This window comes from Aplosporella prunicola (genome assembly GCF_010093885.1).
Source record: "Aplosporella prunicola CBS 121167 unplaced genomic scaffold K452scaffold_13, whole genome shotgun sequence".
NCBI classification, from domain to species: Eukaryota; Fungi; Ascomycota; class Dothideomycetes; order Botryosphaeriales; family Aplosporellaceae; genus Aplosporella; species Aplosporella prunicola.
Genome location: NW_022983541.1, coordinates 238,185 through 259,858, shown reverse-complemented (window position 1 = coordinate 259,858; position 21,674 = coordinate 238,185). Strand labels below are relative to the sequence as shown.

Below are 21,674 nucleotides of genomic sequence, written 5' to 3'. Positions count from 1 at the left end.
TTTACCACTTGGCGTTGGGTATGGAGCGAGCTGGGCGGTTGTTCTTTTTTGTTATTGTTGCATTGCATTGACTGGCTCGGCATATATAGCGGCATTCTTGCCTATCGATCACAGCGGGTTGATGCTTGCTGTCTTGACACTGGTTCGCCCCTGCTTGAATGTCAGTCATCTCTGCCCGGTTCGCGGTCTTGGGAATGCGGTTTCTGTGAGCTTGATCCTTGCGTGCACCACGTCGTTCGTCACGCCATCTTCTCCATCACCAACTATCCAACTATCCATCCGCTGGAAAAAGCATTCCAGCCTTTTGTCCACATGCACATGAACACACACGTCACACGCGGAGTCGGAGCCAAGTCAAAGCCGGGGTCGGGGTCTCGCTGACCTCAGCCAGTAAGCCAGTAAGGCAGCGTCGCCAACCTACCCAATGCGGATGCGGAGGGACTGTTAGGCCGGCGGGCGAGCGGACAGGTGTGCAGAAGTCCGGGCCCCGGTGTATGGGTGGTACGTACGTACCTGCTGCAGGGGGTGTGGTGTGCTTACATACCTGGTACCCAGTGACCTGCGAGGAGGGCTGGCTGCTGGCTGCTGCCTGGTGCAGACGTGGCTGTTTTTGTTTCTTTTCTTCTTCTTCTTCTTATTCTTCTTCTCGCTGTCTGTCTATCTATCTATCTATCTCCCATCAACCTCGACGTGCGTCCACACACCCACCCACCTACTCACCCACCAACCAACCCACCAACACCCACCCCCACAACCATGCCCCGCACCCCTCCGCCTTCCCCAGGAGCACAGAAAGAGAAAGCAGCCCCCCCGCACCCGCACCCCCTTGCCGCCTTCACCCGCCTCGCGCCCACGGCCTACCTCTACACGCCTGCTCCTTGCACCAGCACCACCAGCACCAACCCCAACCCCACAACCACCACCACCACCTCCCACCAGCCCCCCGCCCTCATCCTCCTCGCAACATGGTACGCCGCCGCGCCCGCACACATCGCTAAATACGCCGCCCAGTACCGCGCTCTGTATCCGCGCACGCCGCAGCTACTGCTCACGAGCACGCTCGCGGACGCGACGTGGCGGCCAAGGGGGGCGCAGGAAAGGGGGCTAAGGGACGTGGTGGGGGTTGCGAGGGGCGTGGTTGCGGAGGCGGAAGCCGAGAGAGGATGCAGGGGTAGAGGAGGTAAGAGCGGAGGTATAGTGGTGCACGCGTTCAGCAACGGGGGCGCGCTGACGGCGTGCGCGTTTGCGCGGGCGTGGCGGGGGGGTGAGTGTGCTGGTGAAGAGAGGGAGGGAGCCGGCAAAGCGAAGAAGGCGGGCGGAAGCAGAAGCAGAAGCAACACAGCGCTCCCCCTGCGCGCCCTCCTGCTCGACAGCACGCCCGGGCGGCCGTCCATCCGTCGAGGCGCCGCAGCGCTGGCCGCGGCCTTCGGCGGCCTGACACGCATACTGCTGCTCGCGGCGCTGTACCCGGCCTTCGCGCTCCTCTACCTCTTGACGCGTCTGCCGCGCGTCTCGGACCCGATCACGCGCGTGCGCCAGGAGCTGCTCGATGATAGCCTGTTTGCGCGCGCGGCGCCGAGGTGCTATTTCTTCTCTGGGGAGGACGAGATGGTGGGCTGGGAGGACGTGGTGGCGCATGCGGGGGAGGCGAGGGGGTTGAGGTGTGGGTTGGGTGCGGGTGGAGTCGGGGTGAGGGAAGTAAGGTTTGAGGGGAGTGGGCATGTGAGGCATGCGGTTGTTGGGGCGGAGAGGTATTGGGAAGCTGTGAGGGGGGTGGTGGGTGGGGTGGAGTAGGGAGGGGGATGGAGGGTATCGGACAGGCTGCATGCAACCCGTGGAAGAAAGAAAGAAACATAAGACGGCAGGCCGCACCACATCCATCACCCCGCAGCAGCAGCAGCAGCACCGGCGAGTCATGTATGATACAATGTCACGCTAATGCAGGTCCCCTTTTGGGCATGACGTCTGAAGAAGGCCAAGGAGCACCCGGAATCTTGGAACGGGGGCGGGCTGATCTCTGATGATCCCACCACGGGGATCCATCGAAGGTCAAGGGGCTGAAGGGGGCTCCATCGCAAAAAAAGCTCGCCTCTTTTTTTTGAGGGCGCGCGCGCAAAAACTACCGGCTACTACTGTTACCTTGTTCCTACCTAGGCACTTACCCCTGCCCCTTTAATTGTCGTTTTTTCTTTTTGCTGCCCCGCCGTTTGTTTGTCTGTTCTCTATTGCTGTACATACTGTAGGCGCGTACCAGGGACACCGTCTTCACCGCATCATACCGCACCGCACCGCACCGAGCAACCACATCCACCCACCCACACACCCACACACGCACCATGGACAAACTCACGTCCCACCTCCCCGCCAGCATCGGGCACAGCGCAGGCTTCAGCGCGGCATCCACGGCCCTCGAGCACATCACGACCCTAGCCGCGCACCACAGCAAAGCGCCCGAAGAGACACTGCACCAGCCCGCGACGCACGCGCGCAGCCACGAATGGCTGGCCGCCCTCTTCCCCTCGGCCGCGCACCTCGAGCAGCTCGAGGCCGACCACCACCTCGGCAACTACGTCATCGACCGCCGCACTGGCGCAAAGTCCTTCGAGGCTATGAGCATCTACGTCCGCGTCGGCATGCACTTGCTGTACTATGGCAGCGCGCAGGAAAAGGCCCTGCATTGGGCCCGCACCGTAAAGCTGCTTGAGCAGCAGAGCCGTAAGATGGGCGAGCTGTATGATGCCCCGGAGAGTAGGGACCATATCCAGCCGTTTGTGGACAGTTTTGTGGAGGTTAAGAATGGGCTTGCTGAGCTGAAGGTGAGTTGGAGTTGGTAGTGCTGCTGCTGCTTTATCTGTTTTGGGGAAGAGCATAGAAGCCGGGGAAGACATGCGGCAGAGAAAGATACCTATGCACCACTACGCACGCCACCAACAAACCACCTACATAGCTAACGCGCGCCCCCCAAAAACACAGCAACCCGACCTCACCGCCTACCCCAACTTCAACGCCTTCTTCGCGCGGGAGCTCAAGCCCACCGCGCGGCCCATCGACGAGCCCTCAGACCAACTCACCGTCTCCAGCCCGGCCGACTGCCGGCTCACCGCGTACCCGACCGTCGACCTCGCGACGCAATACTGGATCAAAGGCACGGGCTTCACGATCTCACGGCTGCTCGGGTCCGACGAGCTGGCCGCGCAATTCGCGGGCGGCAGCCTCGTCATCGCCCGCCTCGCCCCGCAGGACTACCACCGCTGGCACGCCCCCGTCTCGGGCACCGTCGAGAGCGTCGCCGACATCCCCGGCGCGTACTACACCGTCAACCCGCAGGCCATCAACCAGGAGGGCACCCTCGACGTCTTCTGCGAGAACCGCCGCTCCGTCATGACGCTCCGACGGGGCGCGAGCAACGCGCGGGTGGCTGTCGTCGCCGTCGGTGCCATGCTCGTCGGCAGCATCAAGTACGAGGAGGGCGCGGCGGTCGGGCGCGAGGTGCGCCGCGGCCAGTGCCTCGGCGCGTTCTACTACGGCGGCAGCACCGTCATTGTCGTTTTCCCCAAGGGCGAGGTCGTGCTCGATGAGGATCTGGTCAGGAACTCGACCGAGCTGTCTTGTGAGACGCTCATGCGTGTGGGCTGGCGCGTGGGGGCGGGCCCGGCCTGATGGTCAGCGCAGCGGCTGTGGTGAGGGCAGTTTTGGCTGTGTGCTTGCTTGTTAAGTATTTAAGCGCGGCGGTGCGTCGCGCCGCCCCTGCTGTGTCTCTAGAGCTTTGGCTGATGGGGACTGTACGATTTACGCACATAGAGAGATTTTTCTTTTTGGGTTACGATGGGACTTCAGGACTGTAAGATACGAGGTACGGCTGTAGAGGCGCGGGTGGGGTGTATATATACATCGGAAACGGGAGATCGGGCTGTATATTGTACTGTACTGTATGTACGTAGATGTATTTGTAGGTTGGGAAACGTTAATATGTATGTATATTTTAGATGGTTTTGGGTCTTTGGCATACAGTGTGCCTTTGCATTGCCGCCGCTGCCGCTGTGGTAGCTAGCTATGTGGGCGTGGTACTGTGTCTTTTGTCTTTTCTTTTCTTTTCTTTTCTTTTTGCGTGCTTGTGCTCGTCGTGATGGACGGACTGCCTGCCTGACTGACTGGTGAAGGTCTGGCTTCGCGCGCTGCTCCCGCGGCTCTGCTGTAGCAGGACCCGGAGACTCTGCGTTGCGGCTTCGTCTCGTCTCGTCACGTTGCTGAGCAGCGGATCTCTCTGCCCGCAGCGATACGGAGCAAGTCTTCAGCAAACCTCGCAGCCAAGCGCGCGCGGCGCAGCGCAGCTCCCGCCCGCCGTCCCTAGGTACTTTATTCCGCAGCAAGGCCGGCGCAGCGCCCTTCCATACAGCAAGCTCACAGCAATCCCCCACAACCACCACAACCACACCCACCCGACCACACTCACCACACTCACCACACCTCTCCCGGATCAACCCTGACATTCTCCCCGCCCTCCCTAACATGCTTCCTCCCGACATCGCGCCCAAGCGGCTTCCGCATATCCAGGGCATCCTCATCATCATTATAGTAGCCCACCACGCGGCGATACACGCTGTACCCCATGCCCTCGTACAGCTTCTGCGCGACCAGGTTCTCGGCCCGCACGAACAGGTCCACGAACCACGCGTCCTCGGCGTCGCACGCCTGCTCGAGCATCTGCGTCAGCCGCGTCGCGTGCCCGAGGCGCCGTGCTGAAGGCGCGATCGTCAGGCAGGTGACGTGCCCGTGCCAGGGGAGGTAGTTGGGGTTCGGGTTCGTGTCGGGGCTGTAGGGCGAGACGGGGGGCGGGTAGGGCGAGGACTCGGTCTTGCCCATTACTGTTGTGCGTGAGCGAATGGATGCGAGCGCGTGTGCGAGAGTGCGTGTGGGTGTGTGTGCGCGCAAGGAAGTGCGAAGGGAATGCAAAAACACGTACTATACCCCTCGATGTTCCCATGCGGCCCCTCAATCACCTTGCACAGATGCGGCCACTTGGTCAGGTACTCGAGGTAGAAGCCGACATTATACGTCTCGGTCAGCGGGTCGAGGTTGCATTCGTTGAACTTGAGCAGGTCTTGCGGCGTCATGGGCCGGATGGACGCCATTGTGCTTGCTTGCTGCTTGCGTGCGGTTGTGTCGTGTCGTGGTGTTTTTTTTACTGGAGATAAGTTGGATCGCGGGGCCCGACTCGACATGTGTCGCGTCTGCTTTCCGCGGGGTTGGCGCCCGTGGAAGTACGCGGCGGTGCCGGGTCGTGTGTCTGTGGGTGCGCTTGGACGTCGCGCGGCTATGTAGCCTAGCCAGGGCTTTGTTGTTGGTACCATACTAGGCGTTTTTTGATAGATGTATGTGTTTTCTCTTTGCTTGCTTGAGTTGGTTCATGGGGTGAATAATCAAATGTTTATATGTGGCTCGCTGTATCGCGGAACTAGGTACCTAGAGTAGGAAATATAGAGTTATATAATCCTTTAAGTTTTTGAATAAAAGCCTATTAAATAGGTAAAAAATCTCGAAAAGATAAAACAATATTAACACTATAACGCTCTCAAAAAGAAATCCAACAACATGGCATTAACCGCCTGCTTTAGCCGCTTTTGATATGTAGCAGCGTGCAGTCATCACGATCCCGCGAATTGATGTCCACGCTCCCCATCCCATGTTTACCAAACCCTCAACAACAGCAATCGCATTCCCCACCCCAGCAGCACACGACAAAGCCGTACATGCAGCTGCATTTCAACAACCGACGTCAACCTCTTTCGCTTCGCACAGAAGTTGCCTGCCGCTCAAGAGCCCATATATACGTAGCAGCGACCGACAGCGGAATTCGGCCCTCAGTGTCTCGGCCTCTGATGCCAATGTAGCCGAATTGCACCAGCGCAGTGGCATTCTGTGGGTACGCTGGCGGACTCATCGCCCAGCCATCATACTCGTCTGGAGTGTTGCGCCGTCCCGTCTCGGTCGTGTTTGTGAAGGCTACAAGGGATGCTGAAATCTGGCTGTCGTTGAGTCCGTTGACGTCGAGAATAAATGCATCGACGCAGCTGGAACGAACAGTGTTCGGCCATAGCTGTCTTTACTGTTAGCCCCGAATATTTTGCTCATCCTTAACTATATATTGAGTGAAATCTACGATATCTACAGAGTATTTTTAGGTACTGATAATAGACGTTACAATACGGCTGGTAGGCATTATTTAACTACATAGAAGTAAAATAAAACTAGGTATAGTAGTGTTTAAAAAGATATAAAAGTAAAAGTGTATAAAAGTACTCGAGAACTCTACAAGGGTACAAAAACAAAATATTCGTAGGGTATAGAGGTACTTACAAAGGTATAAAGATATAAACTATCTAAGAGTAAGAAGTATATCTTATAATTTTACGGGTATATCATCAGGTACGGTGGGCAAAACATCTAGAGTGGGACGGGCAAATCATCCGGTGCCAAACAAGAGCCCATTGCCGAAGCAGCGAACCCCGACCGCTTGCCCAGAAGCACAGCACAACACCAACCGCAAAAGACAAAGCATTAAAATTAACCCCCGCAAGCCGCCTACCAGCCGCACGCACACACGCACACATAACCTAAGTAGCCGGGCACCTAGTCAGCCAGCAAGCAAGCGAGCAGAGCAAGGCCAAGACAAACAAGCAAACAAGCACGCACACGCAGCGCGCATAACGTCGTCCCATCCATCCAAAACTAGCCACTGAGCCGCACCTATAGTGATGCCTTCTCGCACCGTCCCCCGTATCCAAGCCAAAGGATCGGGTATCCTGCCGCTGTGCTGTTGATCCTTATGACTTCTCCACCACCACAACCGCCGTTCTTCCTTCTCTGCTCAGGACACTGTCCTTAGCGCTTCTGTACACCGTGCCAATAACCGTCATCACCACCACCACTACACCCTCAACCTCCCAACAGGCCCGGCGTGCTCGCCCCCGGCTCCTCGCGCTTGATCCGATAAAACGCAAGCTTGGCAAACCGACCCAGCGCAGCCCAAAAATGACGGCCCGCCTCATTCTCCATAACGTGTTCGAGCAAGCCACAAACGGCCAGACGCACATCCGGACGGGGATGGAACAAGCCCAGCGAGAGGTAAAAGATGCCGCTGTTGGACTCGGGCGTCACGCCCAGCAGCTGCAGAATCGTGTCGTACTGTTTCTGCGAGGAGCCGTGGGCGCGGCCGGTGGCGGTTGTCGAGGGCGGCGCCAGCTCCGACGGCGGGCGCCGGCCCGCGTCCTCGACCGCGCGCGCCAGCGCCAGGTAGATGCCCGCGCTCTGGTCGTGCGTCAGCCGCGTCCCCCGGTGCAGCCGGTCGTGCAGCCACATCAGGTCCAGGTGCCGCACCGGCTGCCGCTCCCATACCCGCGCCAGGTCCTGCACGTAGCTGTAGTACGACCGCGTGTTGCGCCATCCCTCCACACGGTGCACGTTGGCTGCCAGCTCCTTGAGCTTCTCCGCCTCTGTCGCCCACACGTACCCGTGCCCCTTGATGTTCGCGTCAAACGGCGTTTCCGTGTCTGGCGACGTGGGCGAGAGTGTCGCCGAGGAGGCTCCAATGTACAAAGCGCTCGCCCCGTATACCGTCTCTTCAAACGTCGCCGCTATGCGCGTAAACTTGTGCACCCAGTCGCGCCAGCGCGAGCGGATGGCTGCTTCGCCCCGCCGTTCGTTGATAGCAGTGAGCAGCGCGTCCATGAACTGCGTATCTCCGGTGGGATCGGCGTCTTGGCTGCCCTTGGAACCCGGCATGCTCATGCTCAGTTGCGCGCTCAAGCCGGCCGCCAAACTGCTGCTGGTCGAGGTTGGTATGTGAGACTGCTGTGACTGGAAGTACAAGAGGCCATCGGTAACGGGCGGGCCTTCAATCTTGTGGGATATCTTCATGCGCCCGCTCGGCAGGTCACAAAGCAGATCCCACCATTCCGGCTTGTGCGCAAAGGCCGGGTTAGTGACACCGGCGATGAAGCCTGGCACCTTGATTAAGTCGTCGATTTTGGTCAGATCCGTGTACGGGAAAGCGTGACGGGTGAAACCTCGAAGCATGCCACCAGAGGCCAGGGCGCAAGACGCAAGCACAGCTTCCGCCACTTCTCCGGCTGGTCGGTTGTGGCCGAGGAAAACAACTCGTTTTTGCGTGAGTAAGGCATTAACTAGGACAATTATGGGATGCGTGTAAGCGCCGGATGTTGTAAGGTGCGGATGCAACGCAAAAGGCTGCGGAGCAGTGGTATGCGGGATGGAAAACGTCTGGATGAGCTTGATGAGGGAAAAGTCGCCGACAGTCTCGGGGCTGATTGCGGTTGGAATCTTGATAGGTACGGGTATGCCATTATACAATACGCGGCTTTCGAATTCGTGGGTATCTCTGGGAAGGGTATAGCGATTGGGAGGAACGCGGATGGGAGATCCGGGGCCCTCTTGAAGCGACTGCTGCGCTACGGCAGCGTCCTCAACCTGGCGCTGAGCTATCATTTGCTCAAACTTCTCGACAAACATGTCTGGCGCGGAGGAGGCCTGGAGGACATTGCGCTCAAGAAAAGAGAGCTTCGGCAAAAGGGACAGGTCCATGGAGTTCATTGCGTTGTAGAGGGAGGCGAGCGTCTCGGGAACAGGGGATCGGAAATACTCCTCAAGGGCTAATAGGAGTAGTGGCTGGACCAGGTTAGCGACAGGCGGTGATCCACGGGGAATAAGGGCCAAGTACTTTGTAGATGTGGAGGAAGCTATGTCTGGTGCAAATAGCCATCGCCTTGACAATAGCGCCTCTGTGTATGCCGTCAGTGCTACAGCTTCCAGTCGATGCGCGGAGCACCCATACCTCTTTACGGTAGTATCCTGCTTAGTATTGACTAAGTTGAGAACGTATATTAACGGAGGGCCCTCAAACCCCTCCTCGTCCGTCTCATCGTCGTCGTCATCGTCGTCTTCCTCGCCTTCTCCCTCGCCGTCGTCGCCCGTCTCGACGAGCTCGCCGGCCTTCTTCTTGCGCCTCCGTTCTCGCCTCTCCTCCTTGGCCTCCTCCTCGGCAGTCGTGTCCTTGTGCAAGAAGAAAATGGTCCAGTCTTGACTGCGCACATGCGCCTGGTCGGGCAGCATGAGGTCGGCCAGCATATGCTCGTCTCCACTTATGGGGCCGGGGTACTGGTGCTCCATGACACTCCCCCTGTCAATGTCGAAGCTCGCGACGAGGATATACTCGACATGGTTTTCGGTGGAATTCGAGGGATACTGCGAGCGCAATTGGCGGTCCATCCGGGCCTGCGATGGCGACGGGGCGTAGGGCTTCGGGTGCAACGGCGGGTCGGACGAGGAGGGGTCGGATGAGCGCAGCGCGGAGGGCTGGGGCGAGCGCGAAGGAGCGCGGCGGTGGATGGACAGGGCCGAGGGCGAGCGCGACGAAGGGAAGCTGGAGAAAGAGGACTTGCGCGTAGCGGGCGGCGGGGCGGAGGTGGTGGAGGGCGGAGGCGGATGTTGGGCTAGTACCTGAGCCATGGTGACGGTGAGAAGGGGCCAGGAGACGGCACTGACTCGAGTGCGAGACGGGTAGTTCTTATGGCTGGAGTCGGAAACGGGCGGAGACGAGCATCGCGAGCTCGACTTGGTCCTCGGCCATGCCGCCTCCCTTGCCTCGACTCGACACCGACGACGGTTATTACTCCTATAGTAATCCGTAGATAGACATGCTCAACATACCTCGATGCTGAACGTGGACCGGGCAGGGATTAAATCAAGTAGTAGTGATAGAACACAACCGAACGACTACCTTGTTTAAGAAGAGAGAGAGAGACATAGCTAACCCCCTCTACCCCAAAATCGTTGTCCCGGCTACGTTTGGAGCCGTGTGTCACGGTCAAGATAATTCGACCGCGTCTCGGTTGCTCGTCACAACCGACCAGCGTCATTGCCAGCGCGCCAGCTGCCAACTCCCGCCGCCTACATTTATTCCCTACCTACCCCCTACGGGAATTTCGCAACAACCGCGCCAAAAAATGGTCCATACTCCCAATTCCTGTCGTCGTGTCACAGCTTGCTAACTGCCTCTGTTCGAACAGTCGTCTCCATTGAAGCCGTCGCAGCTTTCCCTGAACTCGCGAGCCTCGCCCTTTCGCCGTCCAGGCTCGCCTTTGCCGCCTCGCTCACCGTCGGCTCTCCGTCCTTCTTCGTCGCATAACTCGCCCTTCAGATCAGGCGAAGATGGCCGGCCCACGACGCCCTCGCGCCTCTCCCCTACCAAAGACAACCCGTTCCGCCGCTCTGCCGCCAACGACCGACCAACCACCCCCAATGGGCGCCCCGTAACCCCCAGCGAGCAACCTTCTCTCGCCAGCCCAGTCACCAGCCCCCTACTTCAGCGCAAAACAGCAAGCCCGGGCCCAGCCACTTCACCGCCACCTGCGCCCGCTGCCACCGAAGCGCCCGTCTTAGCGCCCCCTCGCGATCCGAAATATACTCGTCGCCCTCCGCTCGCGAAGAGACAATCAACATGGCGCGGCAACGGCCCGGACCCGCTGGCACACATTCCACCGGCGCTGCTACACAGCATGCGCGAGTCCTTCAGCGTGCTGGACTGCGAGAACACGGGAGTCGTCACCGCTGCCGACGTACAGGAGGCGCTGTCCGAGGTTGGCATGGACAATGGACCTGCGTCGGTAGAGCCTTTCTTCCCGGCCGGTGCGCCGAGCTCGTTGAACCTCGCATCCTATCTCACCATGATGGCGTCATTACTCCAGCCGTTGAGCCGCGAGCGCGAAATACTGGCCGCGTTTGAAGCATTTGATGACCAGGATGACGGCCAGATCGATGTCTCTGAGCTGACAGAGGCTCTGCTCAACACGACACCTGAAGCAGGACAGCAGCGTTTGACGGAGAAGGAGATTGAGAGGATTGTGGAGGGTTTCCGGGGGCGCAGGGCGCTAGGGAAGAAAGGAAAGGGCGGGCTGGGGCGCGGAGATGTTTTCCGCTACAAGGAGTTTGTCGGCAGTGTGTGCGGCGGCGGCTCTGCCAAGGAGGGCGGGGCAGAGGCTGCGGCATAGATTTGATGGGTTATCTCTTGGCCGGAGTTTGAGGATAGCGCTGGGTTTGGCATCAGACATTGTGGGTTTTGGCGAAGTAGCCTGCCTTTTTAGGCACTAGATGGGTAATGCGGTATGGATAATGTGAGACGATGTTACTGTGCTCTTCAGATATATGTTAAGCGTCTGCTCGTTCGGTGTTAAGAGGTCACTCACTTGACTGTTGTAAAGGCGTGTGAAATGCCTGTTTTTTCTTCTCTGGTCCTATAAAAAACCAGCTGCCTCGGTCGAACCACCGGACACATACGTTCTGCAAAGCAAACAACGCGTTACGTGGGGTTCGCGGGCAAACCTGCTCTTTCCCAATATAGTAACTTGTTGTTCTCGCGAGCCTTCCTGCCTCTTCTGTTTGCTTGCCGATACACTACGTCTGTCGGAGCTCACTCTCAGTCCTTGAACACACTAATCGGAGACTTAACATCCATTCAGAGACTACAATTATAACAGAAATACCCTTGCTACCCGTTCGCAACGTACATACCATCAGTACAACTAAGTCCGTGGGAGAAGCACTAGCACGATATCGTCAGACATACCGCCAAAGCACACTACATTCACTGTACAAGGTGTATCACTTTACTTAGACTCTGTGTCCGGTCTCTTCGAACATGTCCGGTTCATCGAGGACGGCATTGCAACGTGCCCTTGACTACGTAATACTCAAAGTAAGATCACTAAGGTTACCCGCTAACCCATTCACTCACGCGCTCATACATTTGGCGTAGACCAAGTCCTTCCACTACAGCACACATTCTAAAAAAAGGTACTACTGACTGTACAGTTCGGGAACGCCCCAAGAAGGATATACGCCAGCGACCCGCTTCGCCCATATCGTGTCGTCCTCATGATAGCTACGAGTTGTGAGCAACCGCGAGAAGAGTTGTCCTATCTCATGAGCGGCTACAGGATATGCGGCACACACTACCAATTCACGGAGCACGAGGTGGCCGCGTTCGCCAATGTCGAAGACGCAAATTGCCACGTCAACATGCTCGTTACCGAACGCACGGTAGGCGACTACCGCTTCCGTGAGATGCGAGACTGGGCGCAGATGGAGACTGGACTGGGGGAAGGTCTGGAGGCACATCTCTACGAACAGGCGCAGAAGCAACTCCATAGCCACATCTACCACGATGGCACTTTGCAGGTGCTTCTGCTGCGGCATGATGAGCTGGTGTTGGTGGGAGCGCAGAAATTGAAGGTAAGGGATGAGGGTGAGGGAGAAGGTGGCGGTGTTAGGAGTAGTTCAGGCGTGGCGGGCGGAATGAATGAAGATGGAGCTTAAAGCGTCTTCTTTGGGCAGCACATTGGGATGGTTCCTTGCTTTGGCCGCCAAGCGGATGATGGGCCTTCGAGGTACAGATGTACAGATGACAGGAGATTGAGAAAATGACCAGTGGTAGCTGAGGTGAGATGGGCGCGCATGATTCGAGAGGCACGGAGGCGAGATGGAGTATGACGCGGTCACGGTCAAGTCAGGGGGGTGGGAGCCCATCGTGGCGCTGGCATGGCGCTGGCATGGCGGTGAGGCCTCGTGACCGCGGTGGATGAAAGGCGAAAGGCAAAAGGTGAAAGACGAAAGGGTCGCGCGGGATGACGAGGCTACGGGAGCGCGCGATAAGCTCACGTGTCGGCCCTGGCGCGGGGCAGTGGGCGACGGCCTGCATTCGTACAGCAGGTAGCTCCCCGCCCATGCTGCGCAACCAACCCCCCCTCTCTGCACCTCAGTCTGTAGTGATACTGCCCCTCCAACCTTCCCGCCCCTCTCAACAACGTCTCCGCCTGCCTCAACACTTTACTGCGTCTGCTTCATGCCCCCCGTTCCCTGCTGCTAGCCGGCCGATCCCCCTCGGACTTCGCCCGGCTTCTCCGCATCCCGCAATCCCCCGTCTATCAGAGCTACACTACCTAACCGCCACGCCTGCCTGCGTCCTTGGATAACACCACCACCCCCAAACTGCGACCGGCCTGGTCGGCTCCACCATTCGTCATCTCTCGCCGCTTTCCCCGCATTCCTCCACCCCGACCGCCCCGATACGCACCCGCCCAGCCAACCTGCTGCCCGCATACCTGTCCCAGCACGCAGGCGCGCACCGTCGCACGCCCTTCTCACCCGCCGGACGAGCGCAACCTTGGCCAGAAACGTCGCAATCAATTTCATGCCCTCGTCGCCCGATAACGCAGCTGCCTTTGCCAATCCCCCGCCTAGCGCCGGATACGTATACAACCACCACCGCAATCGCTCCCGAGGTCTCGAGAACCTGCAGAGTCGCGGACGCAACATATCCAGATATGAGTTTGGGCGAAGAGACAGGTATGGGGAGAGGGTTACGAGAATCTACCCCAGAGAGATGTGAGTCAACACCTTGGCTGTGAGCGCGGGGGGAGCCTGGACGAGAGACATTCTGAGGGTGACTGCGGAGAGCAGGCACACGCCGTGCGTTATCTGAGCTGTCGAAACATGCTCAGACTGCCGCTCTGGATGCCTGAGCGTGTAAAGCTGCTAGGCCAAGTCTGCTCTCCGACGTCCTTCCCACCTTTGCTCCTGTCGTCGCTGTCCACCAGCGCCTGAGCTGCACGCCATGCCCGACCTCATACTAACACCTGCTGCTTAGAACAAACGCCGCCAAGACTACCGCGCGGTATTCGTCCTCTCCCGCTCCCATACCGACTACCTCACCTTTGATCAAGGCGCTTGGCTCGACTACCACCACCGCAGCCCACTACACCAACGAGTGGACCAAGTCGCTCCCTTACTTTGCCGCACAGCAGCCTGCTTCCAACGGTCGGAGCATCAGTGGATCACCCCCGGGCTTGACTCCGGGACAGAGCTACGGTGTTTCGCCGTCTCCTCCAACCATCGGCGGTCGGCCGTTGAGCCACCCCAACCACTACCCTAGCTTCGGCGGTAGGCTTCAAGGCTCCCCACATCAATCTCCGTCACGGGATCGTCGCGCCTCCATGTTTTCGAAGTACTCGAGTCAGCCTCCACTTCCGCATGAGCCACAATCTCACTTTTACGGTTTACCAGAGATCGACTTCGGCCTCGATCCTCCGCAAAGCGAACTCCTTCCGGGCTCCAACGGCTACTTCTGCGGCTTTGACACTCTTGACTCCGTCAGCGACAAACCTTCCTCGCACGCCGGTCAGAATGTTCTCTTGGTGGGATATGAGGGCGGTCTCGATGTGCTTGATGTAGGAAGAAGCCACATGAACGTTTTGGGTAGGATTGAAGGTCTAAAAGGCGCTGTCATCGGCGCCAAGATATTACCTTGGACTGATACTGCCGACCCATGCGCGGAAGAGAGACCTCTCATTGCCCTCATCATCCATGCTCCAGTACTTGACGGCATCAAAGACACTCACAACCCCAGTGGCTCCTCTTCTGCTGCGGGTACCAGTGAGAATGAAGGATCATCAAGCCCTCCCACCAGGCCTGCTTCTGTCCTAGCAGATAATGCCACTGATGTATCCCATTACCAGACCACCGTTGAGATTTGGTCGATGAAGAACGGAAAGAGTGTTGCTACGTTGTACAAGAGCGCGCTTGTCCCTGTGTCAGCAAAGGTTCCGTTGGATAGTACTCTTTTCCAGCCACCGCCGCCCGTTGGCGATCTTCGAATTGCCGCCAACGGCCGCTTCGTGGTAGTTGCCTCTGGAGTTAGCGGAGAAGTCTTTGTGTTTGCCCCAAAGGAAGATGAGGCCAATCCCGGAAGCTTTAGATGCATCGGAAAAGTCTGGACTACCGTTCAAGTCCGCGAACACACGCCCAGCTCGAGCGCGGCCAGCTCAACTGAAGCCAGCAGCGTGGAAGCAGAGACCACAAGCACGTATGGCGTTCCGTTGTTTGCGCTGTGTGAGCACTGGCTGGCAGTTGTACCCCCAGCGTCGTCTTCAATATTCTCCACCAACGGTATGCCACTCCTGTCGCCTTCGCACCCGAAGCCTCCTGGTATCACAACGCACGCACCTCCACCCCCGCCTCCTACGACCTGCCAAGTGGATGCGCCGGAAGACAGCTTTATCGGCAAGGCTTCGCGCGAAATGGCCCAGCAGGCCATGAAAGGCATGCAATGGGCAGCTAGTACTGGAATGACGGCCTGGAAGAACTACTGGAACAAATCCGAACAGGCGAATGCTGTCCCGGTGCAGGAAATGCAGCCCCCGCCGCAACCTTATTTCCCACCAACACATGGAGTTGGTGGCCAGGCGGCGAGCCAGCCCAGCAACGAGCCTACGCTTGTGTCCATTTTCAGCCTGCAAAGGATGGAAGATGCCGAGATCACGCGAAGCCGCAATGCTCTCAACCCTCTTGCGACGTTTTCTTCCCCGCTTGGATGCAGCTTCCTGTCATTCTCTCCGAGTGGCCTAATGCTCATGACGTTCAGCAAGAAGGGAGACAACCAGTTCGTTTGGGATCTCAATAACCTCAACCACAACAAGGCTGGCAACAACCCTGCTCGCTCTTCGAATTCGCACGTACGTCAGGTAGTCAAGTTCACGCGGATGACCATTGCAAACATTATCGACGTCTCTTGGTCTTCGCCCAAGGGTAAGAGACTTGCAATCCTTACCGAGAAGGGCACCGTCCATATGTATCCTATGCCGGCCTCTGCGTTCCAGTGGCCTCCTCCAAGGCGTGCGCGGAAACCAAATGAACAGAAGACCAAAGATGGAGCGGATTCAGCGTCAAACGCGAAGAACAGTGGTAAAGTCGGTTCCGCTGCGCAGACCATCACAGGAAAGGCTATACCCTTTTTAAACGCGGTCCGCAGCCGGGGTGGCGGAGTCGGAACTGCCTTTAGCGGTCTCAGCATGACCCCCGCAGCTGGTGCTAAGGGTGGTAAAGCTGTCGCAGCGGGTCTGGGCAAGACAATGGCCGGCGCCGCAGTCAACTTGAAGCATGCTGGCGACAACAAGCTACATCTTCCTTCGCTCGCTAACGGCGTCAACCCCAACTCTGTCCGCTGGCTGGCCAGCAGCAAGAAGAAGAAGCACGAGCGTATTGCCCTTGTTGCTGGTGGTGTTTTGACAATCTACAGCGTCACCTTCCAGGCAGTCCGCAGCCGCAACACGGGCGCGCAAACACGCATCAACAAGAGAAAACTTGTGGAATACAGCCTCAACCCCATCCGCGACACTCGCATCGCACCCTCCGTCATGAACTACCTCGAGTCCAAGCCAGGCGAGGAACCACGTCCGTTCCCAGGCACGGAGAAGGCCGCCGAGTCATACTGGACCCCTCGCGCCCCCACTGTCAACCGAGACAAGGGCCAGCGCAACCTTACACAGCCGCTGGCCGTCGCCGAAATAGAAGCAAACACACCCTACCAGCCCTTCCACACAGATCGACGCATTGACCTCTTCGGAAACGAAGAGGCAGCGCCAGCGCCGCAGAACGGGGAGCACAACCACTGGGAGGAGCACCAATCTCAGCAAGCTCTTGTTCACCACAGCCACGTCGATGACGCAACCGAATGGTCGTTCGGCGAGGAGCTGCCCTCGGCAAAGCTTTCGCTGCCCTCTTACTATGCCTTTGAGGACGAGGACCCCCTAGCGGACGACATGATGGGGCTGGTCATGGGCGGCGAGGGCGCGGCAGGCCAGGGCGCTGCCGGCATGATGAGCAGTTTAGTGATGAAGGAGGGGGATGAGGAAGTCGAGCAGGTCGTGGTGACGACGAGGCGGCGGCGCAACAAGAGGAAGTCGGAGATGGATGACGGCGACGACGAGGAGGGCTTCTTCGAGGACGATTGCGAGGTCTGGGACTTTGCGAACGACCGCGTTTGAACGCACGCGTGGTTTGGATGACTTGGGCTCTCTCTCTCTCTCTCTCTATCCCTCTCTCCTCCTACTCGTACCTGTTTCCCTTTTTGCAAAGCAACAAACTCATACACGGGCCGGACGAACGGACTGGTCGGTACGGCGTCGGGAGGTCTGCACAAATAAAGTCGTTTAAATCCCTTCTTCATCTCGGTCGCGCTTTGGTCGTTGTCACGCTGCTGCTGCTGCTTCATCACATCACCGCCATCTGTCCCAAGCCTTTTTTGCATTCTTACTGCTCTAACAACGACGCCTGGTTTGCTTGCTTTTTCTTTGTTTCACATGATACTCCCCATAACATACCCATACCATAGCCTTACCCATACCCTATACGCCACAAACGTACGCACACAGAGAAAGACACAGGGGCCTGGTACCGCGACGCGCCGCCCTCGCCCGAGCCTGTCTTGTTTTGTCTTTCTGTCCCTTTTGGGATCAGTCGGTCGCTTGCTTCTCGTCGCGCGGATGGGTCTTGCCTGGCTTGTCCCTCCTCTCCTCGTTCTCTTTCTGTCTCTCTGTCTCGGTGTGTGGCTGTGTGTGGCTTTTTTCTTTTTCGGCGCAAGGCGTTGCCGGCGTTTGCATAGAGGGTTGGTGTGTGCGTGCGCGTGCGCGTGGGTGGGGGTGGGGGGTGGAGGGGCGCGTTGGCTGCTTGCTGGCTTGTCTTGGGCGCCTCGTCGTTGTTGGTGATGCTTGACTGCTGCTGCTGCTGCTGTCTGGCGTTTTCCTCTCCTCTCCTCTCCTCTCCTCTTCTCTCCCGGTTTGGGCGTTGGGGTTTGCCGCTGGCGCTGGCGATGGCTCTGGTACCTTTTTTCGGCATATCAGACTTGAGGTTTGGCTTGCGCGAGGGGATGGATGGTGGGAACTGCGAAGGCTGGTGCGTAGGTAGGTAGATAGGCCTAGCTGAGTGTGCTGGCTTTGCTGGGCTGGTGGCCGGTGGTTGATTGTGGTGGCTTTGTGATGGGTGCGAATAATTATTTACATATTGCCATCGCGGTCTGGCTTTAGGCATAGGTACGCTGAATCTCATCACTTCAGTTGTATGTCCGTACTATTTTGTCGGCAAAGGATAATTTCATCACCTCCTCTGGCTATTTTCACCAGCCCTTTTTACCGCCTGCCCGCTTAGATATTTTTGTTACCTGGTAGAAACTGCACGCATCTCTTCGCTTCGCGTTCTTCTCTTGCAGTTAGTTGCCTTCTACTCTTAGTGCTTTTGTTGTTGCTGCTACTGCAACTAGCTAAAGCATTAGCTTTTTTTTCTTATTTTTCTCCTCTATCTCCTCCTACTGCTAGAGGTATTTTCCTATTAAGTGGTGCAAATAGCCAAAGAAGGTGGTGAAATTATCCTTGGCCTTTCATGGTGGGTAGGAGCTCTACGTTCACCTGAACTCCTTCTTAATCGCCTTGGTTTGGTGATGTTGACACAGCAACCTCACAGAAACACCAGGTTGAAAATAGCGCAAAAATATGACATCCGGAAAGCTCCGGTTTGCGTCCGGAGCCCCCAGTGACTCCATGAACGACGTGATTGAAAAGGTGGGGATATATCACCTGTCACATGCCGCCGCGTTGCCGCGTCCACCCGTTAGCGTGAAACCGCGACATGGGTAAGCTGCACCTCTCCAACGCATCGTAGGTGTTGTGATTGGTGCACGCGGTACATCTTACTCCGTTTATGGAATGTCGTTTGTTCCGTTTATGAACTGTCACTTGTTTGCTTTTGGCGGTCTACTTGATAACGTGAGAACGTGCGGACGTGGTGGAGACGGACACGCGTGGTAGCAAACGCGAGCGGTGGACACGCGTTTGCTGCCTAGATCAGCGGCATGGCGCGTTCTGTTTACTGTTAATCGTCATGACGCTGCTGCTGCGTTTGGCGTTTCTTTGTTTCCCTATTAAGGCTCTGTCGTGCTCATCTTCTGCATCTTTTTCTCGGAAGGATGCGTCCGCCGACGCTACTTCTTACTCCCTCTCCACCCTATCGCCCCACCATCTCTCACCTAGACAACTGGAAAGCAGCATTCTCGCGCGCCGGAAGCGCTCCAGCTCCAACAGGCTTTCCAATGGTATCCGCTGCTCGGGTCTCACTTGGGAAGTGGTGAGCACTCAAGTGCATCTTTCGCGTTCACTGAGACACGCCTTTTCAACTCTGACAAAGGTAAGCCTTGCTTGGAGACTACGGTGACGGTTGAAGCCTCAGCTCGTTGCACTGGGTATTCTCTTTGAAAGAATCCTTCATTGATCATTACGACAGCACCTCTTTTGCCCCAGCCGAACACTGGGCTTTCCTTCAAGCAACTTTCGCTTTGCTACTGGGACGCTTCTTCCAGACTTAGCAAAACAAGCTCCACTGTTCCGGGCTCACTCAAAGGTTGTCCTGAGCGAGGCAGTGACGACGATCAAGTTCTACCTCCACCTACGCCTTCTTCGTCTTATCTGGAGTCACATCGTCATTCGAATCAACGTTCAGCTACGCCGACTTTTCAAAGGCCGTGTCTGCCACCGCCAAAAACCGATTCTTGTGCGATGTTTTAGACGCCTTTCTGTTAGACAACTGTCGTTCATACGAACATTTTCGATACGTCCTCACTTGTACTAAGGCAACTGTTGGGAAGCTTTGAACACCATGGACAGACCAGACCGGGTCCCAGCGGGGCTCACTGATCAAGAGGATCAAGATTTTGCCTCGGACGAGTACTTCCATCGAGCCTCTGATCGTCCCAAGAAGAAGCGTCGCATAGCAAAAGAGAAGCCGCTTCCCCCAACTCTCTATAAGGCCGTGGTGAAGGACCTTGCCGAGGATTTCGCAACTGCGGCATCAGAGAAAATCGACCCAGACATAATTGCAAAGATCAAGAAGTGTTTAGAGAGGGGAAACCACAAAGATGCGTCTGAGTTAGAAGCCAAGGCTGCGCTTCGTGTGGCCACAAGGCTCATGGGGCAATACAACGTCACCCAGGCCGAGGTCCTCAGCACAGCTACCGAAGCCGAGAAGAAGACGCATGGGGGACGAAGCATTGTTTCTGTCGTCCACACTGATGGCTCCAAAAAGCAAGTGAGGCAGTCACTGTTCATTGGGGACCTTGCTTGGGCCATGGGGAAATTCTTTGACGTGAAGCACTTCTCCACCAAGTCTCGCAGTACTTACTCACTCAACATCACATTCTACGGTATTGCATCCAATACAGTTCTGGCCGCGATGGCCTACGAGATGGCATACAACTTGATTCTTGATTGGGCAAGGCCAAAGAAGGGCATTGCCGCCAAGAATAGTTACTGCTTGGGCGCTTCTTACGGGCTTAACAAGATGGCCAAAGAAGAAAAAGAAGAGGAGATGGAACGGGCCAAGAAGGCTGAGGCAGAGGAGTTGGAAGCCAGGGAAAAAGAAGAGATTGCCCAGCGCCAAAAGGAACTAAATCGACTCAATTTCGATTCAAACCAAGCTGGAGTCGAAGACGTAGACGACACGCAGACCAATGGTGCTGCTACCAAAGACAAACCTGCCTCTCCAACAAAGACGGTAATATCCATTGATTCTGACTCTGACCCCGCTTCCAACCCTGGCTCTGCTTTCGACTCCGACTCCGTTTCCGACTCTGATTCAGACACCTCCATGAACGATTTCAATACCGAAGTGCAAGATACGAGTGAAGAGCAAAATGAGGATGAAAGACCTGAGGATGATAACACGCAGAACCCTCCAGACGACTCGGACGATGATACGGACTTTGGAGCCGAAACGAACTTCACCAACCCGGAGCGCGTAGAACAGGCGCCTGTGTTCACCAACATCGATGACGAGGTAGACTACCTCCTGAAAAACGCCCAGACATCAATCCGCGTGAAAGAGGAGGCGCGCCAGCCCTCCATTATGCACATTCCCGCCGCCCGCGATCCGACCGTCCAACCTGCAGCTCGTGACCCGACAGCGCCGCCGGCAGACTCTCTTCCACCTGAGCCTGAGCCTGAACAACTCAATGCGGGATGGAAGTCTAAGCAGCAGTTGATTCTCTTCCACGACACTGCTATGCACGTTGCAGATGATTTCCTCAAAACCAAGGGAGTCAAGCTCTACAAGGGAAAGAAACATGCTGGCGCCAGTGATAAGAAGGCCTGGCGTGAGGGTGAAAAGGACAGCCGGAAGATCAATGTCCACCGCAAGACACTAAAGGAAAGCAGCGAGGAGGGAGGCGAAGGTGGCGAAGATGGCGAGGAAGGCGGCCCACAAGAAGGTCAGCAAGCTGACCAACAAGATGCCAATCAAGGGGGTCAACAAACCAACAATCAAGACGGTCAGCGACCTGACAACCAAGAGGGCCAGCAAGCCGAAAATCAAGAAGGCCAGGGAGATAATCACAAAGACAACGGCCAAAATGGCGAGAAAGACAAAGAACCGGAAATTAAGCAGGAAATCAAGCAAGAAGATGAGTGAGACAGTTCCAAGGGGCCAGCCCTTGCCAAACCTCCCTCTTCATCTGGTATTTGGCTTTGCTTAAACACCACTTTCTTTGAATGATCAATTGGCAATTGACATCACCACAGCTCCGAAAGAAAGTTGCAAACACAGGTTAGGTAGCGATTCCAAAACAACCTCGCAGGTATAAATGGAGACAATTCTACATAACCCAACGTCCAGTGATTCTAGTGTTCACCATCAAGTATCGTCTTCTAAATTGCTTTCTGGTGCTGTTGAGTTACATGAAGATGAAACTCAACACGATCAAGTCTTGAGACTAAAATGCCTCT

General features: G+C 56.8%; 8 protein-coding genes across 8 annotated transcripts; 5 read left to right on the top strand and 3 right to left on the bottom strand.

The window, feature by feature from the left end:
* The first annotated feature begins 456 nt into the window (after positions 1–456).
* On the top strand, positions 457–1,976 carry K452DRAFT_31274 (uncharacterized protein). Its single transcript, XM_033543578.1, has 2 exons — positions 457–501; positions 556–1,976. The coding sequence occupies exon 2, from the start codon at positions 757–759 to the stop codon at positions 1,792–1,794; it is 1,038 nt and encodes a 345-aa protein (XP_033397349.1). The 5' UTR covers positions 457–501; positions 556–756; the 3' UTR covers positions 1,795–1,976.
* Positions 1,977–2,336: 360 nt separating this feature from the next.
* Positions 2,337–3,660, top strand: K452DRAFT_228285 (uncharacterized protein; the record flags this gene model as incomplete). Its single annotated transcript, XM_033536950.1, has 2 exons — positions 2,337–2,816; positions 2,974–3,660. 2 exons carry the CDS (start codon positions 2,337–2,339, stop codon positions 3,658–3,660), a joined length of 1,167 nt encoding a protein of 388 aa, XP_033397348.1.
* Positions 3,661–4,458: 798 nt separating this feature from the next.
* K452DRAFT_308721 (uncharacterized protein) lies at positions 4,459–5,132 on the bottom strand (the record flags this gene model as incomplete). The annotated part of the gene is made up of 2 exons (XM_033543186.1): positions 4,459–4,865; positions 4,964–5,132. The coding sequence occupies 2 exons, from the start codon at positions 5,130–5,132 to the stop codon at positions 4,459–4,461; spliced, it is 576 nt and encodes a 191-aa protein (XP_033397347.1).
* Positions 5,133–6,517: 1,385 nt separating this feature from the next.
* Positions 6,518–9,642, bottom strand: K452DRAFT_250340 (uncharacterized protein). Its single transcript, XM_033538175.1, has 3 exons — positions 8,852–9,642; positions 8,738–8,798; positions 6,518–8,685 (listed from the first exon to the last, which is right to left on the bottom strand). The coding sequence occupies exons 1-3, from the start codon at positions 9,523–9,525 to the stop codon at positions 6,937–6,939; spliced, it is 2,484 nt and encodes an 827-aa protein (XP_033397346.1). The 5' UTR covers positions 9,526–9,642; the 3' UTR covers positions 6,518–6,936.
* A 170-nt stretch (positions 9,643–9,812) lies between these two features.
* K452DRAFT_250337 (uncharacterized protein) lies at positions 9,813–11,245 on the top strand. Its single transcript, XM_033538174.1, has 2 exons — positions 9,813–10,025; positions 10,086–11,245. The coding sequence occupies exons 1-2, from the start codon at positions 10,023–10,025 to the stop codon at positions 11,064–11,066; spliced, it is 984 nt and encodes a 327-aa protein (XP_033397345.1). The 5' UTR covers positions 9,813–10,022; the 3' UTR covers positions 11,067–11,245.
* Positions 11,246–13,264: 2,019 nt separating this feature from the next.
* K452DRAFT_228031 (uncharacterized protein) lies at positions 13,265–16,895 on the top strand (the record flags this gene model as incomplete). Its single annotated transcript, XM_033536933.1, has 2 exons — positions 13,265–13,458; positions 13,721–16,895. 2 exons carry the CDS (start codon positions 13,265–13,267, stop codon positions 16,893–16,895), a joined length of 3,369 nt encoding a protein of 1,122 aa, XP_033397344.1.
* A 265-nt stretch (positions 16,896–17,160) lies between these two features.
* On the bottom strand, positions 17,161–17,955 carry K452DRAFT_308716 (uncharacterized protein; the record flags this gene model as incomplete). The annotated part of the gene is given in 3 exon segments (XM_033543185.1): positions 17,161–17,199; positions 17,232–17,255; positions 17,275–17,955. 3 exon segments carry the CDS (start codon positions 17,953–17,955, stop codon positions 17,161–17,163), a joined length of 744 nt encoding a protein of 247 aa, XP_033397343.1.
* A 1,599-nt stretch (positions 17,956–19,554) lies between these two features.
* K452DRAFT_298316 (uncharacterized protein) lies at positions 19,555–21,360 on the top strand (the record flags this gene model as incomplete). Its single annotated transcript, XM_033542113.1, has 1 exon — positions 19,555–21,360. The coding sequence occupies one exon, from the start codon at positions 19,555–19,557 to the stop codon at positions 21,358–21,360; it is 1,806 nt and encodes a 601-aa protein (XP_033397342.1).
* Positions 21,361–21,674: the final 314 nt, after the last annotated feature.